At 40.4% G+C, this 19,600-nt stretch overlaps 1 protein-coding gene across 3 annotated transcripts in view; it reads left to right on the forward strand.

The window, feature by feature from the left end:
- Nucleotides 1-19,600, forward strand: part of LOC123986398 (rho guanine nucleotide exchange factor TIAM1-like) — a 45,795-nt gene that overhangs the window by 1,446 nt on the left and 24,749 nt on the right. For 2 of the 3 annotated variants that reach the window (XM_046074634.1, XM_046074636.1), the window contains exons 2-3: nucleotides 16,960-17,048; nucleotides 17,178-18,099. In XM_046074634.1, the coding sequence (XP_045930590.1) occupies nucleotides 17,188-18,099 (912 nt within the window). In that variant the 5' untranslated portion in view covers nucleotides 16,960-17,048; nucleotides 17,178-17,187. Of the gene's footprint in view, nucleotides 1-7,686; nucleotides 7,703-16,959; nucleotides 17,049-17,177; nucleotides 18,100-19,600 lie in introns of those variants that run through there. The other variant, XM_046074635.1, reaches the window with a different exon arrangement.

Genomic DNA, 19,600 nt, shown 5'->3' on the forward strand with positions numbered 1-19,600 from the left:
CCACAGAAATGTCTTAAACCACTCATGCAGCATAATCCACTTCACTGTCTGAATATGCTCAGTGTGAAGCTCAGTTCCAGTCATATCCTTCATTCTTTAGCATTCAACTAATAAACACATAGATGTTTTAGGGACCCTCACACAGCTGCCGTCTGTCAGTAGTAGTTGTTAGTGCTGCTGTAGATGAAATAAACAGTTGAAATGGATAACAATGGTGACAATAATTCACAGCAGGGAAATGTTAAATGGAAAATTTTAAATGTTCAGTAAAATCTCTTATACCATCCTGCAGCATATTACTATCCATGTTCAGACCAGCAATAGCACTGTGTTAAGAAATGCAGCCTCCTCATTCATTTTAATCAAACCAGTGTGTAGGCACAGCTGTGGTCCTGATGCAGAGAGCTCAGGAGAAAAACGCTGGGTCACTGGGCAAAACGTTGATCCTGGCTCAACTTTTGCAGCAACACAGAGTCTTGTCACCCCATTCATGCTAGTGCACATTTCTTATCTTAACTTTGTAGCATGAGTGGCATAATTCTACTTCTTAGCTGTCAAAAAATGACTATCACTATAACTTTATAAAGTTGTAAAATTCTTCAAACTTTACCACTCAAACTGTAATTTATTATGTTCTCACCAATACCTGAAATAACATGCCAAATAGCAACACTGCCCTTTGCTGTTTGAGTGCCTGCAAATTCACTTTACCACTATTGAGCCATCCTGTCATTGTTTTGCCAAAATATGTCCAAATACGTCAACATTTCAGAGTCTTTGTTTAATACTTAAGTGGATTAATCCAATTTGGATTTGTTTACTAGTTGCTTCAGTGCATGATCTAAAAGTTAAACAAGGCACATGGGCTAACCCCACACACAACCCAAACAGCAGCATAAATACTTTGTCTGTGGTAGAGTACCATGGGAAGGAACCATGTTGTGGAGCATCCAGCTTCAGTATTTGGTGATGTGCCCTGAGGGTGGTAATCTGAGCCCACCTGTGTGACATACCTGCACAGAGACCTTACCCTCTGTCTGTCTTTGTGTAGTCGAGTTGTAACTAGTTTTGCTTCCCCCTACCTTGTGTCCACACTCTTTAACTTTCCGTCTCAAATGTTAGACCAACTTGAGGCAACTGGCGTAGCCACACATGAAAGAATGTCTGTACATTCATATGGTAATTTGTTGGCTTTTTGTACAATCCATGACTTTGTTCTTCATGCTGTACATGCATGAAGAACAATGTTCTACCAAACAAAGTTGATTTCTTAAATGTGCATAATTTAACCCTCATAAGTGCTCTCTGAATTATTCATTTCCATCCCACTTGCACATAACTCCTCATTTCTTTGCAAAGTGTTGCAAAGTAAATACTGAAGACAGTCTAGTGTTTTACTTAGTGCCAAGTGAATAACATACTGAGACTAGTGTGATAACACAGACCAGTCATTTTAAAACAAACTCACTACTAAATTTTGGTTTTATTCTTAACGACAGAGTGTTTTTACATGATGTTTGGCTTCTTTGACTCCTGTTTGATTTGTGTTAAATCATGTGCATCCCAGTGTTGCCTTACTTGGTTAAGCCGTGTTTTTTTATAAAATCAGTAAATAAGAAGAGGAGTGTGTTGTGGAAATATTAAGTTGGACCACAACCACAAAGTTGAACATGTCATTCTGCTAAGTGGCTGATTGTATTTATTGTAATGCGAGTACAGAGCTGAGCTAAAGCCTCAGTGGCATATACACACATCTCCAGATGTGGTAGGAAAATACCATCTGAATAGCCATTATTCTTCCCTGTCAGGTTTTAATAATACAATGATCACATACTCTACTACAGTTCACTTAAATGCACGCTGCTGGTGAAGTAGTTTAAATATTTGAATGAACTCTGCACTCCAGTGCTGTTAGTCTTTCTGAATATTTCATATTTGCTGAAGCTGAATAGAAGCTCTGTTTAGGAGATCCCATTCTTCAGTATTTTCATTAAATTATAGAAATATGAATCTCAAAATATCTGAGTGCAGTTTACAGCTTTCTCCTTTTTTGTTTTATATATTGTTTTTTGACATTATATACACAAAAATAGTTGAATCATTGAAAATCATATGTGTAGCTTAAAATGTTTAGAGATTGTATTATAAAGAACAGACAAATCACATTTCCCCTGTATTACAGTTAAGTACAGTAAAATTTCAACTTGAATCACACTGTGGTGAACATTATCTATGTAAAAGTGGTCTTTTCCCACACAGATCCTGTAATGGAGCAGTATTGTGTAACAGTGTTGATGTTGCAGCTGTGAGTGGTCTTCTCTGTCCAGACTTTGTGTTTTATGCAGTCTGCACAGGCTGATTGCCAAATTTGTCTTGTGAGAAGTATCCACTCTCTGCATAGAACAACAAGTGCCTTATATTAGAGTGAGATAGACTTCATGTTGCAGACATATGCAAGAAGTGATTTGATCCAAACTTTTATTTTTTCACAACATGTATGTCAGACAATTGTGTTGAGAGTTTGTTGGAGAGTTTTGTTTTTTTTCTTCCAAAATCAAGCAGTCTTTGTTCCCTTTCCAGCCCAAGTTGATGGATGAAAGACAACCATGCTTTCCTCTACACCTCTGTTTACATCCATGTTGTATTGAATTTCAGACAAGAGCTCAGTCTTCCCTTGTTCCTCCTGACAGGACATCTGTCTCCATTAGAGTACTATTGATGCGCTGCTGTATCAGTCTGTTTTCCACCATCTTTGGGCAGTTGAAAAGAGTAATCCCATTGTCCTTCACAATCCGCCACATTGTGCACATCAGAGATCATCGTATCATTTTGGACCATGTGCTGCTAAGAAGGTGATTCACTTGCTCTTTGAAACCCTATGTCAGTATTGCACATCTCATATTTCTCATTTATTACCAACTGCAGAAGCTTGGAAGTTGCCACATCTTCTAGCATCTGACAAAGTGAGGTCATATATGATGAATTCATGATGTGCTGACAGTCAGCATAATCTGGAAAAGCACCTAGATGGCTTGCCAAGATTTGATCCCAGATGTTTTCCAGAGGACAACACTCTAGCAGTGCGACACTAAAGAGTGACCATGATGCACTCCATATAATGTGGGAAAAGGTTGGGTTGTGTTCCACTAACCTTTAAAAAGCAAGGACTCAAACTCAATGTTCTTTCACACTTTAAGTAAAAGCTTTTAGTGTGAGTGTGTGTGTGTGTGTGTGTGTGTGTGTGTGTGTGTGTGTGTGTGTGTGTGTACACTAGTGGATGGTATTCAGTATCAGTAGCACTCTGGTACTTCCTCTCCACAATGGTCATGGGGGATGGAAAGACATTGCAGATGAGCATTAAAAGGCTTCATCAAAGCTCTGTTCTTCCTCCTATTTCTGAGCTGTGAACAGGAACGTATGACCGGCTGTCAGAAATGCACATGGTGATGATAATCAGCTTCACGTGCCTTCTAGAGCCTTGTGGTTTGGGATGAATAATAGATACTAAGTGCACCAAACTGCTGAGGCTGAGTCACTTTGGGGTTGCTGGGGTTAGGTTAACTTTACCATACCATCAATCATAAACATGAACTTCACAGGTCCCCTTTTGTTTGCTTGAAGTTGACTCTGTTGTGGGATGTGTTTTGAAGTAGGATATGTAACAATTAGTTATTCTGTGTGTGCATTTGATCCTCTCTCAGTAAGCATTTATTTGGTGATGTCTAGACATTAAGGTTAAAACTGGTGGGGTTTGTAAGATGTTGAAATATATAAATCGGTAATGAAAAGGATTTGTAAAACTCAACTACAGGCTTCAGCCTCTCAAATGTGAGGATTTGCTTTGTTTTTTATTATCTCCAAAGTTGAATATCTTTGGGTTTAAATGCGTCACGATAGACTCTCAGAAATTGTGATGGGCTTTATCTTAAGACTTTAACTATAGAAAAAAAGAATCAAGCAATTAATCGATGAGAAAATAATTCTTAATTGCAGCCCTAATTAAAATGCTGTTGATGTAAAGCATATGTGATTATCCTTTCAACCAAGTTTAATCCAATTTCATTCTTAGACGTCTTTTGGCCTGTAAATCAGTGCTTACTGAGCCATAAGATGCTTTTGTGCAGTTCACAAATTCTTGTAGGACAAATGTCAGTGTGCTTTGTGAAACTAGCCCGGTATATAGTTGACCCTACCCAGCAGCTTGGTAAGTGCAGACCACTGCACTTTAATATGTTCCAAGCATCTTTTAATAACTATTATTGAAGAGCCATCTATGCTGTATAGGTCCAATCCCGAACAATCAATTCCAGCTTTTCTCTGCATTCTAAATGATTTCCTTCTCTATACCGGTGTCTTTGATGTCGACTCTTGAGAGGCAACTCACTGCTGGAGACCACTGGATCCTCCGCTAATGATCTCTACCCGGGCTGGGGTTACTGCTTTCATGTCTTGCGTAACTGTTGCATTTTTCTCTTTAGATATTGGTTGTGTTCTTTTTCAGTACAATGGATCATCTGTTTCCTCAGGGACACCGGGGGACATGTGTTGTTGTGACTGAGGAGACCATCAAGAAAATAAACACTTGAACCCTTGTATATATGGGTTATACAAAACAGCCTTATGCTGAACCAAATGCTGCATTCGGCCGACACGTTTAATAGTAAAAACCAGCTTCAAGATGTATGCTTATGTATATTTATAGACCAGTAGCTTGGTGTATAGTTCTGAGAATAAAGCAGATAGATGCTATTGAATTTACATCTTAATGCATGATTGTGAATAGTACTCATCCTTTGTATGTTAATTGAGAGTGTGAGACAAGGAAGCATTTTGGCTTTATGGTTCAAAGTTGTTGCTGTTGTTGATTCATTCCTGTATGTCTTCCAAATTAATACATTTCTACAATAGACAATTTGACTTCACAGCTATCATGTTGAATGTCATTCTGTAGTCCATTCAGAATTGCTATAATAAACCAGTATGTAGTCAATTATTAAGTGACCTTTATTTAAAGCTATTCTGGGGAGCTGCACTGTGATTTAGCCTGTTGGGCGTAACATATTAGGCGCCATTGCCTTAAAGTGTTAAACTCTGACTTTTTCCACATTTTGTGACTTCAGAATGAAGTAAGACTTTATGCGACTGATCTTGTGCAGTAACCCAACTGTGGAAAGTTTGGATTTTATTTACAGAAAAAGACCAAAACAATAATTGGAAACCTTTTTTTCAAAAACTGAGTCATCAAGTATTCAGCTCTTTGCAGTGACACTCAGGTTACACCAAAGAGTGAGTTCTATCTCCTTTTTCTTTTTTTTTTCTTTTTTAAATGAGGCTGTTTCTGTTGAAGACAGCTCATCACCTGTTCGTCCTTTCTATGAAGCATTGTTACAGCGTCAGCTGTTTTACTAGGACACATGCAAAAATAAAGGGGAGAATAAGTGAAGTTAGACTTGAATCCTATTGGGGGGGGGGGCTGACTAACTTAAGCCAGCTTGAGCAAATCTTTACTGAAAAGAGTCTGAAATGATGTATTCAGTTAAATCTTTCGGCATTTAATTTTCAGATTCTTATAAAACATCATTTTTGTTTTAAGATATTGCACAAGATCTCTGTAATCCAATTTGAACTCTTTCTGCTACTAACATGAAAAAGTTAATCAGATTTATTTTTTTCCCTAAACATGCTATTGTTAAGTGAAATGCAATATTATAATAGTACTTATAACAGAAACATTTGAGGTAAACTGTATTGTTGTAGTTTTTGTGAAGAGTCACATTTATTGAACTTATTGTATATCCTGGCAAATGGATCTGTCATTCCTCCGCCTTCAGCTTTTTTCCCTGTTCGCAACAGCTGAAGGTGATTGGCAGTGATTGCAGTTGGTTGTGACACCTGGACAGCATCAGCAGTCTGAAGTGTTGCTGTAGATCTGTAACTGTAGTCTCACCTGCCAAATTGCTCCAGCAGTATTGAATGGCCTGTCAATGTATTGGATGTCCAATTCAATCAGCTCCTAAATTGAGTGTGGATAGCACTGGGTTTAATAGCCCTGTGCCAATGATGAGAAAGCAGAGTATTTTGTTTAGCTGAGCTCTACTAAGTAATCTACATTTCTGAAATGCCTGTGGTGCGAGCAGACGTGGTTTCAGCATTAGCCTGCATTTTACTGATGGGCGCATTTATTGCACTGCTGCCTAATCCAGTATTTTTTGGGGCGAGGAGACGAGCAGATAAGATGATGTCATCTCATGTAATATAACGTATATTTATTTACCTTTTTCAAATAAACACCTATGTAAATATAACAGAAGTCACTTTAGGTTAATATTTGGTTATAAGTTACTACCATCAAAACATGCACCATCAGGAAGAACATCAATTGTTTTTTCTACACTTTTAAGTATATTGCCAGTCTAAATAATAATCTATTCACATCATGTCTACAGACCGTATCATGTGCTTCCAGATCTTTTGAATGGCGAAATTGGCAGATGGTGTGGTTTGTGTGTGGAATTTGCAGCAATTTTGGCACAAAATCTCAAAGAAAAATCTCTTATCCTGACAGATTACTAGTGTAAAATCAAGCTCACAGAGTTGATAAGAACACACCAGACATTCCTGTCTTGAATGAAACCCCAGGGTCACCTTGGAAGGACATGAAGATACAGTGAGAGGAAGTCCAGTCTGACAATGGCGCTGGGTGCTTTTTAGTTTGGTCATAGTCATCGCAAAGTCTAGACATGGCAATTCACCCCTCCAATCTCTGGATTGCTTTCAGACAGACTAAACTCAGTGCTCTCTCCTCTGCGTGGTTGTCAGCGTGTCTACTCCCTCGACTAGCTCAAGGCATATTACACTTTCAGTATGCATGCAAAGCTGCTTCAGGACCACATGATGCAGGCTGCAGTTGAACAGACGTCGCTTTGCCCTGACTTTTCCGTTCTCTCCCCTGTTCCTTCTCCTGGTTCCATCATTTCAAAATGAACTGAATGCATCGTTGTCACTGCTGACGTGATAGCCACATGACATCACTGGTGCTATGACAACAGCAAGTCCAGCCTCTCTGTCATTCACAGGTCCATTTTGGGCTGTCGCTGAATGTTCCAAATTATGCACCACAACACATGAAGACTGCGACCTTTAAGGCCATGTTGCCTTTGAGGCAAAGACAACATTTGTTTCTGTTTCCACAATTCTATTAAGTTTTTTAACCACAAAGAGAGTAAGATCATTTTCTTTCTATGGCCAAAAATGAGGTAAAGTTTACAATAAACCTGCTAGTGATCCTTACTAAGAAATGCAGACATGAATTGTTGATCTTATTGGTTTTTGTACAATAAAAAGGCTTCAACATTTAGTGTAAACATAATGCTTCTCATAGGGGAGTGGAGGGGCAATTACAGAGGAGACGAGGGAGGGAATACGCATTCCTGCTAGCAGTAGGTTTGTAGTTTAGGGGGATGGAATTATAGAACGAAGGAGGGAGTAAGAAGGGAGGGAGGGAGTGAAGAGTGTGAAACTGTCAGGGGGAGTCACTCCCCCTTCCTCCCTCCCTCAGTTCTTCAACTCATCCTTGCATATAGGAGTCAGTCTGCTGTGGATTTGCAGGAGTATCAATAATCCCCTCGTATACAGCTTGAAATTTCTTTGCTACTGTGGGGAGAAAAAGCAGAAGTGACACTTCCTGGTTGTGCACAGTAAGGTAAGTCATTGTATTTGCTGCTGTGTATTTTTTTTTACCTATGTGCCACACTGTATGTTCAGTTATGTTAGTAGATAGAGACAAATGGCTATCCAGCCTCAAACCTCCCACTTTCCAGAAGAGGTGCTAAATAACACCTCCAAAAGCACACTGAGTCAATGTGTGGCCTGTGAGCATAGGTTGCAGTCTATTTTGGAGTGTGGTTAAATGTGTTAGATGCAACCAAATGACGTTGTGCCTTTAGGGTTTGTATTTTCTGGATTTATCTTCTCTGAATGGAGTATTCTCATTAGTTTCCATCAGTCCTTGTATTTCCATGCTCTCATCCTATAATTTCATGTTTTTGTGTGTGTTGTCCTATCCTGGGGTCTTTACAGCCTATGTTTAGGGTGGGGTTTCCACCTCATGTTTGTACCTGTAGGACACAACTTTACCTACAACGGCAGGCAGCGAGCCATTGTATTGCCCTCCATTCACTGCTAGATGCAAACAATACAGCTTGTGTCTGTGTCGTTGTAATGACAAAGCAGTGGTGGTGGTGGTGGTGGTGCGGGTTTTGTGATGCTGAGAAAGAGAGATGATGAATTGCAAATGTGAGAGATGGTCAAAGTCAAGGAGAATTCCCTGAGCGCATCCCAGAGGGGGGTTGGAGGACCTGATGATGTATGAGTTCATTTAAAATTCCGGCTTTGTGTTTGAAAGCCCGCTGTGTGACTCCTGTGGTGGGGAGAGGGACGAGAAATGGTCATCTGGTGTCATAGTTATGGAAATGCATTGACTGTTCAAGGCTTAGCAGGACAGGAGGTCAGGCTATGGCTTTCAGACTTGTAAATCTTCCCGTTAAGCACGAAGAAAAGCATGTTATTTTTAAAAGCTTTATATGAAAACTGAATGCAATGGGAAACTTGTTCTCAGTCTAAATTCCACCCATCAAAGTTACTCTACTGAGAGGAAAACAATTGTAATCACAGATTGGTTTGCATGGTCTCGTGTCATAAGCTTCACTTAACTGCAGTGTGCAGAAGAACAAAGGTTTTATTGTAGATTTACAAGCCAGCAGAGTTCATCTGAGATCAGGTGGTCTTTCAGATACTTAGCTTATTATAAAAGTTAGACTATATATGGAGCAGAATTCAGCATGACGGCACATGCAGCTCCACAATGAGGTTTTTCTAGTCACTCTGTTTGATACCAGACAACTCAAACCACTACGGTTGGCACCTGTAGCCTACTGCTGCAGTTATTTTTACATAGCAAAGAGCACAAGAAACACTCTGGACAAGACTATGTTAAATGAAAGGAGCTGTTTTCACCATACCACCCTGGATATTGGAGCATTGAATACTTAATGGTCTTTATTTGGTGCACAAATTATATGCATACCCATGTTTTAGGTTACTCATCTATGTTAAAATTGTTTTGCTTTAGGCACATACAAGTGTGTTTCCATTTTAATACACACTTCCCAGTCCAAACATGTGGATCTACATTTGCAGCTTCTTTGCTGACAGTCAATGATTTTTATCTAGTCATTGAATGCGTTTGGTCTGCCATTCAGAAGAATAAGTCATGTATTTGTATTCTGGGTAAAGGTACTGGACTCCAGCTGAAATGTGACTTTCTAAGTGACTTTTTACCACAGGGCAATAAAAGAGGCCTGGACTGGAAACTGTTATCAGGACTGCTTGGAGGAAGCAGACACATTTTCTACCCAGCCTTGTGTAGTCATGTGTGTCAGGATCCACCTTGGCTCTGCTTCAGTGCACAATGCAAGTGCACAGTAGGAAGCTGGGAGCTCCAGGGATGTTATGGTTGAGGTGGTGCTCAGGAATGACTTCTCCACGGGCTCTGTCCACAGATATGATTTAGATTAAATCTCCTCAGTGCATGTAAATATTGAACATGTAACAGACAGAAGAACAAGACATTCGAAAGAAGGCACAATGTGTTATTTGGAAACTTGTTCTTATATCCAGGATGAGTTCAGGAACGCACAGTTCAGTCTCATGTCATCATTTATTCAAGCAGATTTAGACTTATTCCCCTTCTTCAGTATCTATTTGCAACAAAACCTAAAATGTTTATTCATGCTCATTAATATTGGGATAAAAAGGATGAAAATAGGCCTTGACATCTACCCAGATGTGATTTTTGAGTTGAGTTTAGATTGTATGCCTGCACTTGTAATGCTACTTAAATGGAACACACTCAAACTGAAGCCATGCTTTGTATTCTCACTCACTGACCTGAAAGCAAATGTTTGCCTCTGTGGAGGAAGATCATGAGTGAACCAGATTATAAAACACATTTTCAATGCAGGATTGCTGCTCCTCTAGATCCTTGTGTTTATTCTGTTGCCAGCAAACGGACATTCAGGCAAAGACAAGTCAGCTGCCACACTGAGACTGGTAGGTGAATGGATCACCCAGCAGTGGACTGGCTTCTGGTCTTAAGACATCAACATCCATTGATTGCTGGTTTGTGGTATTGCTGGCTCAGTGAATATGGGAAGGACATTCAACTAGATTTGAATTTTATATAATGCAAAGATCGCAAAGCCAGCTGGGCTCATTGGAAGTGTGGTGACCAAGTCTGACCGGTACACTGCCTCAGATTTAGAAAATTTACTTGAGCACAGACAAAATTGCAAAAAAACTGAATCTCCTGCTGATATGAAATTTTTCTACTGCAAAATATTACCCAAAGTTTAGATTACCACTATTCTTACCAATATTTCAAGTGGTGTGTTCTTATAGTTGCATTTAGTTTACTTTTACATAGGGTTTTCTGTTAATACAACCACAGGCTGAATATTGACTCCACCTTGTTATTGAGCTGCGATTACAGCTGTTTTTCATATACACCATCCTGTGTCAGTGCTCAGTAGATAATATTCCCTGATGCATGGACCCGTTTTCCACTGTAAAAGAAACCCTGTGTTTTGGCAACTAGTGTGTCCCAACATTGATACCGTTGATCACAAATCTATAATCATAAAACTGTCAAGCACATTTGCTCCCCATGAGTGTGGAAAATTGTTGGGTGTGTTTTGGAGTCAGACTGTGGAGGAGCAAATTTTAACAGTCTGGAATGTGAAGCATGTAAAGGCAGACTCGTGTTGATGCTCCATGTAGCCAGGGGAGACCTTTTCACTGACGGTGACAGTAACAGGCTATGAGAAGGTCAACTTGTGAAAGTCTGGTGATTGTGGTTGCGATATTTTGTCACAACGGCTGTAGCCTTTTTCATTACATTAAGCATTCTATGCACTTCCCAGATGAATACTTCATCAAACTGTTTTGATCTTGAATTCTTGTGTGATCCTGCTGTCACTATCTCGCAGTGAACATTTCTTCAGCATCTGATTAAGTTTCACATTATTGGGAGTTAAGTTTGAGTGACTTTCAAAGGATTTACTTGTAAACATTGGCTTGTATCGCAAGTTTAAATGAGTGCATAGCTCAGATTTACAGACATCTAACACTTGATTCATAGATCTAAAACCAACTGCTACCAGAATATAAAAGGGGGAAAAAAAAAAAAGGCATGATCATTGATGCTCTGACATAGTGTCTTATGTACTGAAAGAAGGGAGATTCATCAGAGGTGGTAAAGGAGCTTTTATCTTTCTGATACACTAATGGATGAATCTGTGGCTAAACCTGCAAGTTTGAAACAGCGTTGTCTGTTGTCCTTTGAAACTGAGCAAGTAATACTTGGTAGTGCAGTCTCTTCTGATAGTCTGTCTAGTAAAACCAAAAACGTGTACAGTCTCATTTTGAAGTGGCATATATTAGATCGTAGTTTGAACAGAAATATCCCCACTCTCTATACCAGATTAAAACCCACAGATCCCTTCCCCCATAGAACTGTGGCAAAGGAATCACTACAACCACAATTTGTATCTACCCCCCTTTGTCTTAACAGTGGTCTGTGGCTCACGTGTACCTCCAATTAACAGCTGTTTAAGTTCTTCAAAGGTTGTTAGTGAGGAGCTAAAGAGCTGTAGGCAGGATGTGGTCTGATAGCACCTCGGTTCTGACCCTCTAGAAAAGCAAATTGCTGGCATTGTTGAATGAGATGAAAGTACTCCGAAAGTAATGACATCACAAAATCTTGTATCCTAAAGTTGTATGGACTGTGATGATGGTTGTCCTCAGCATTACACTAAATGCATCTATTTATTTTATTTCATCAGGGTCTCTTCTCAAATTTAAATCTTATCTTAGTGCTACTTTCACACATCTCGTGGTACAGCTAGTGCACAATAACCAGGATCCACAGTTAAAAGGGCAACAATTTAGTTGGTTATCATTTTGCCAAGAAATATCTTTTTATTATACTAATATGTTGTTGTTTTTTATCAATGGCCATAGAATTTTATAAAACTTTCCTAAACCAATAGAGTGGACACAAGATTTGTTGTCCCAACAAAACCTGCAGCATCTGCTGTACACAAACCCCATACAGCTTAAACACCAGCAGAAGCAGTGACCTCTGCACACAGTGGTGCCCCAGAGAAAACACTAGTAGGCACAAAGGTGCCACCAGGCTAAACAACACCAGCTGCTGCTCAACAACAGGTTCCAAAATGACTCAATATCCCTGTCATTAGGACACTAAAGCAAGGATTATACTTTGCACGTCGGCAAGTACTCGACCCGCTAGGGTCTGCGTGATGAAAAAATGTCATCAGAGGGTGTATGCATGCCTCCCAGCGTGGTCACACTATGCCCACTATGCTACCAGGGCACCAACCAATCTATTGCACATGTGTGGAGACTCCAGAAAGTATATAAACAGAAGTAGTCCATGTCTGTGGCGTCTGCACTGGAGTATATTCGAGGCATAAAGCCCACTTCACTGCTCAAGAGTATCTCAGTATTACCCATGTCAGTTTTGAATAATGTAAATGAGGGTACTAACTAAACTAAAACATAGATGTCAGCCCAGCGTCCATCATTCACAGAAAAAAGCATTAGTTTGTATAACAAATTTCCAATCAACCTAGAGCATCTACCTCTGCCTTTTATTGTTGCCGCTCCCTCACCAGGTTTCACATCAGCTTTACTGTCAGCCATTATTCTGCTTATGTGCTGGCATTCTTCTAAAAGCTGCTCTCCAACCACCTGAGCCTCTCATAACGGGGTCAGACAGGTTACACACAGCAGCAGCATTTGCTGCCATCCTCTGAAACATGAAATTCATTCTGCAGCAAAGAAAAATGACTCGGTGGTTCTGCTTATCTTTTTTTTGTTGTTGTTCAAAAGTCTTTTTATGTCACTTCACCTGCTAATACGTTGATGCAATTGTTATAGCCAGAGTTGCTGTAACTGCAGCAAATGGCAGTAGAATTATTCGGACTAATATGACTTTACCTATTCAGTTTTCCAGTATTTTCTAAAGATCATTTTAAATAAGGCTGTATAAATATTGGCTGGATGAGCCAAATGCTGGCTAGCCCGTTCCTTCATGGTACATTCTGTGCCACAACTTGGCACAAAGCTATTCCAAGACAAGTTTGCAGCTTTCATTATCACTCAAAGCCCCATTTTCCAGCTGTCTGCTATTCAGGGTTTCTAGGGCTACAGATCCAAGTCAGAAAAATACTCTTTGGCTACATGACAGGGGTATATAGTTTTCAGTTGAGCTATTAAATGAAGAGTGGAGGAAGTACTTGTTTTGTTCAATAACATCCCAAATAAATACAACTCTTATACGGATGTTTCTCACTGATACGAAACATTTGAAAGAGGATGCTAAATTTCCCTCTGGCCTTACAGAATCTTGGATACAGTTGAGCACACTTGGGAGCAGAACAAGAGATTGCTGTTCGGTATGTCCATTTGCACAAAAGCATATGACTGTATCAGTGGGGAAATGTGAGCCGTCTTGAGTGCAGTCTTTCAGTGGTAAACTCCTCCCCTCCTCCTCCATACAACTACCTGTGTTATTATCTCTAGAGACTGAAGTGTTCAGATTACAGGGTTTTGTGTTGGAGCTTGTAACTAGTCGACCCAGTGCATTCTTGCCTTTCACAAGTGTAGTTAGGTTAAACGACAGGAACGTGTTTTCAAGAGTCTGAGCAACATATAGTGAAAATCTGAGTTTGTCCAAATTAAGCCCAGTTAGTGTTTGTATCTTTTGCTGTTCACTTTATGTGATGTGCTGATCTCAATGGGTTATGCTATGTCTTTACTGTTCTCTTCAGATTTGTTTGTAAACACAAGTGTGTATTACAGTAGGCTATTGTATTTTTCTACACTGAGCTCATGAGTATAGGAATGTGTGACCAGGTGTTTCACACTGTCAGTATGTTCTACCATGTTTTGAAATTCTGTAAGTCAGATTTTGGCCATGGGGCAAGAATTTCTCTTTTCCTCAAATGATACAAACAACTTGACATTTTTGTCCTTGGGGATCAATAGGAGCAGGTGGTGGTTAGGACAGTTTTTCTGTGTTCCTGTTCTAACAGGCCCAAGTATTTGTCAAATATAAGCTGGGCTTTAAAGTGGTCTTTAATGACAAAAGGACCTTAAATCTACTTGTCACATATTTCAGGGATACAAAATCCCACAGAACATGGAATGGACATATGCAAGACTCTCCCAAAACAGTTTCAGATTGACATTTTTGTGAAATGGAGTGGTTCTGGCATAATGTGTGACATTTATGTTCCAACACTGTCATGCAGATATTAAAGATAGATTCTCAACAGTATTTTGTGAAGTCTTTCTTACCATAAATTTCAGATTTTGGCAACTGGGGACAAGACAAAGAAGAGAGAGAGAATTTATTATATAATATATAAATATATTAGTTTAGACATTTAGCATTTTCTTTGTAACACACTGGATAGCGGCAATACAAATTGGATATTTGTACATCAGCTGCTCATTTAATACTTTTGATACTTGTCATGTACTGACTGTTTACAACTTCCCAAGTGGTCTTTGCTATGGTGAATATCTGTGCTTTTTTCCTGAAGCCGTTGTGTTGCTAATCTTGAGTCACAATAACACCATTCTTCGTTGTGATTGTGGGTGGCTGGAATCTCCTGTGGTCATGTATTTCATTAAGGGCTTGTAATGGATGAATCCTCTGCGACTTCTGCATATGCTTCTATGCAGCCTGATGAAAAATGACCCATATACTCCCCCCTCTGTCACACTGCCAAATTACTGGCAACATTTTCCAATCTAATTGTTGATTTCCTTGTGTTTATTTAGTTGTGCATAAAGGACGATCGTGAAGAAACAAACTAGAGACAGGGACTCTAATTTACTAATTTGTGTTAGCAGGTATTCCTGGGGATCTGGTGCTCTAGAACATATTTTCCAACCCTGGCATTTCTTCCTCATGTATTAATAACGAGCTGCTGATGGATTCTGTGCACCAGCAGCATTGCAGCTTTAGAGAATATAGTGTTGGGGAATTGAGGCCATTTTAATCTTGCATTCAGATATCCTGGTAACTCAAATGCAGTAAAACGTTGTATCCCTGTATTTTAAGATTTGAACCATGCATGCTGATTCATTTGCAAAAAATAAATACATTTAGCGATACTCCAGGTTAGCCTCTAAACTATCTGTGTTCTTATATCTTAACATTTGGTGGAAATCACTATGTTAAGAGGGAATCAGTGTTCTGTTATCTCTTTGAAAGAGGCAAAAGTAGCTTTCTGAGATTTTAAGTCTTCTCAGAATTTGCTTCTGCCATTTAAAAAAACAAAAACCCCAATCTAAATGGGATTACCCATGTGCCTTAACTGTACAGACCAGGGAAACAACATATTCTGCTATTTAAGTCCAGCATCTCTGCTTGCAACAGCCTACTTAATTTCTGGCCAATTTCACATTATAACATGACATTGAAACCACTGAGAATATTAGCAAATTCAGCACAGCAACATAGCCCTATAAATAGCAGAAACTTCCTCCATAAATACTGACTGTTAGACCTATGTAAGAGATTCTCTTACGGCTTTATATGATTGTATTTATAGTTTTATGAAGCCCTGTTGGCCTCTGTGATGATCAGGGCTAAGACACACTGGACATTTTGTTTCTCTCCAGGGATGATGCAGAAACATTAAACTTTCAACTTACACACATAAAATATTAAAGGGTACTGTGTGGGAAAGGGTACACACAAGCCTAGAAGTAGCCCTTGGTGTAATGTTTGTGCTAGCATTCTGTAAGCATGTTGTGTCCCTTTTTAGTGAAATCTTGCTCACTGTAATGAATGCAGTAGCATTACATAGTTCTGTTGCTCCTTGTTTTCTGTTCTTTTCCTCTACCAAATAGGACTGAGTGAAACAGGCAATAAACTGCAGGAAAATGAATGGACTTCTATCAACATCAAACATGTGCATTGCAGTACCAGTGAGAGGTGATGAGTGAGCAGAATGAAGAGGGGAAAGGGGGCAACATAAGGTAGAAAAACGGGGTCAGCTACACATTACGCAACGCCCCGCTTCACAGTAAGCCTGAGTGCATGTAGCAGCAGAGGGTGGGGCTCCCACTCACGCATATACATGCAAAAACACTGTACCCCCCCAAAGGGTCTGTCCTAAAAAGAGGGGAGCGCATATTAGGAGGAACAACAGCTGCATCATGGTCAGTTAATCTTCTTTCCCATCTGTTGATGGTCCCAGGCATTGAACAGGACTTTTTTTGAGCAGGCTGGTAGGAGTCCAAATGTACATGATGGTGAAAACTTATGTGACTTGTGAAGAAGCAACACAATGAGCCTGGATCGAGTTACATTTGATCAACTCCACAACTTCTTTTTCTGCCCAGCATCAGAGTCTGTGATGACCATATTCATGCCACTTATAATAACAATATCAAATAAGGAATTGATATAGTTGATAAGTTGTAATAGGGTACAAAACTGTTAAATATGTGATTCAATTACAAGCTCATTCACAAGTAATTAAAGACTAAGGGATTTGACGTGTTCCATCATACACGCTTGGGCCAGTGATCATGCAGTAATTTTCTTTTCTTTGCAGGTAGTTTCTTAAATCCTCATCTTAGTTCCAGTTGATGAATGCTCAAACTTGCTTTGTCCCATGGATTATGCTCTGTGTATGCAAGCCTTGTGGAAAAACATTGGCTTTGTATAATTTTTTTTGACAATAACAGACAAAGAAAGGTTACTGTGGACACATAATAATAATAATTATACCACACAATTAAAAGCACACATGGCACATATTTAAAGTGATTTCTCATCGGGATCTCTCTTTTCAGAGCTTTGTGGATCATAGCAGCTGAAAACCCAAACTGTCTGAAGATCCAGTGACAAACAAAATGTCAGAAAAATCATTCTGATCCTGCAGGTAGGCTAATTCAGACACAATTCTGTCATTTGATGTCTTAAACATTTCTATTAAATGAAACTTTACGTTTCTGTACTGGTTTCATGTTCTTTTGGACATTATTTAAGCTGTATTTACTCTTCCATTTAGCCTCTAAATCATGGGAAATGTCGAGAGCCAGAATGGGGACCATGCTCTATATGGTAACGAACATGGCTATTTGTCACGTAAGCACATGTCTCGGTCTCTTCGCATCTCCAACAAGCAGTCCAGGCGCTCTCGACATGCTTCATCGGGGAAAATAGAGCACAGGAACTCTGAGACGAGCACACGCTCAAGTAGCACCCCCAGTATCCCACAATCCTTGGCTGACAATGGCCTGGAGCCCTTCAATGAGACAAATATACTCCCAGACTTTGGAAGCCCCATTTGGGTGGACCGTGTGGCCATGAACCTGCGGCCTGTGTCCTTTCACAATGACCTAGCCAATCCCTCTGTGCACATGAATACAATGCATATAACCCTACCTGGCCCCACTGCAGAAGAGGTGCAGGACGAAGATGTGTACACAGGTGAGGTAACATACCTCCAGAAAACTCAGGACAGCTCCAAGGAGACTGTCAGCTTCAAGAAGAAGAGGTCTAAGTCTGCAGACATGTGGCGAGATGACAGCCTGGAATTCTCCCTGTCTGACCTCAGCCAAGAGCACCTGACCAGCACAGAGGAGATCATAGACACAGCCAACGAGAGGGACTTTACTGACTGCGAAGGCCACCTGCAGTCCAGCCCCACAGACTCCGCTGACAGAGCAAACTCCCTTGATGAGTTGTATAGCCAGAAGAACCCTGCCCGCCAGCAACCTCAACGCCGTTATGCCAAGTGGCACGACGCCAACAGGGCTATCAGGGAGGGCGAGGATGATAAGATGCTCTCCCCATCAGAGGAGGATGGGAACACCTACGGTGCTTACACCCTCCCCTGCCGGCGTTCCCACTGCCTGTCCGAAGGCCTGAGCAGCCACCAAGCTGCCATGTGTGCCAGTATGCAGGGCAGGAGGGCACAGACTATACAGGTAAGCTGCAGAGCAATTTCACGTTGCGGTGATCTTTTATACCACTAATTTGGCTCAAATATACCCATTTAAAATGTTGCACAATTCATTGAAAAGAGAACAAATCATTCCCTCCATCCATGAAAATGTAAACCGTGCATTCATGTCTGTTTGATACACTCTTAAATGTCAGGGACCTGAAACGTTAAAGCTGTGTTATGTCTTCTTTTATGCTCCTTGTGCGAAAAGCTGTGCAGAATCTTAATATAGTTACATTACACAGCCCCCCCCCCCCCCCCCCCCCCCCCCCCCCCCCCGACCCATTTATCTCTATGGAACAAGTCACATGTTTTAGCCATCATGTTGCATTAGAACACCCAAATAGACAATTGGGAAAACTGCTTTTATTCTTTTGAGAGAGCTATGTGCGGTGAATGTAAGTGTTCTGTTCTGAATATTTATTGTTGTCTTTGCTGACTGTATGCTGGATAATTTGCAATAAATATTTAGTGTCAAAAGTCAAAAACTCATATTTTCATATCATAATGATCTAGTGAGTAAAATATGTGTGGCTTTCATAACAAATTATAAAAGGTAAGGTTGTACATGTTTGATGTTCACCCCCTTTGAATTCAGATAATATGATGTAAGAGTTTTTAAGGGCACGAGGAAACCCGTGGGTATCATGGAGTAACGTTAAGTTACATTTGCATCATGCAGCATTAAAGCCAAAGTTTAAGATGAACGGCTCAGCAGCTGCCGCTGTTTGTTGTCCTCGCTATGGCAAGCCATTAGTGCCAAAAAATGTCACTCTTGTAGCATGTTTTGCTAACAAAACACCGTTTTGTTAGCAAAACATGCTACAAGAGTGACGTTTTTTGGCACTAATGGCTTGCCATACACCTCTCACGTGCGGCCGCGCGCAGCAGATGCTACATGTTATGTAGGCAGGTTATAGGTAACAGAGTGAGGGAATAACAGCATGCTCATCAGAAGTTTCCAAAAAAAATAAACATTGTTCACGAGTCCCGCACCTCGAGTCCGAGTCGAGTCTTTCGAGGACGAGTCTCAAGTTGAGGCGGAAGTCACTGTGTGTGCGACTTAAGTCGCACTCGAGTCCGAGTCTCTAACTCGAGTCCCCATCTCTGGTTTCTGTCACTGCATCTCCCGACAAAACAACACGGTTTTATTTCAGCGTTCTGTAACATAACTTCGTCAACTCGAATAGTTCACCTGTCACCTGCTCTGCTCCCCTCCGTGTACACACACACGCACACACACACGCACACATACACTTACACACACACACACACGCACACACATACGCACACATACACTTACACACACACGCACACACACACACACGCACACACATACACCTACACACACGCACACACACACACACACGCACACACACACGCACACATACACTTACACACACACGCACACACACGCACACATACACTTACACACACACGCACACACATACACCTACACACACGCACACACACACACACACGCA

The sequence above is a fragment of the Micropterus dolomieu genome, linkage group LG17 (genome assembly GCF_021292245.1).
Source record: "Micropterus dolomieu isolate WLL.071019.BEF.003 ecotype Adirondacks linkage group LG17, ASM2129224v1, whole genome shotgun sequence".
NCBI classification, from domain to species: domain Eukaryota; kingdom Metazoa; phylum Chordata; class Actinopteri; order Centrarchiformes; family Centrarchidae; genus Micropterus; species Micropterus dolomieu.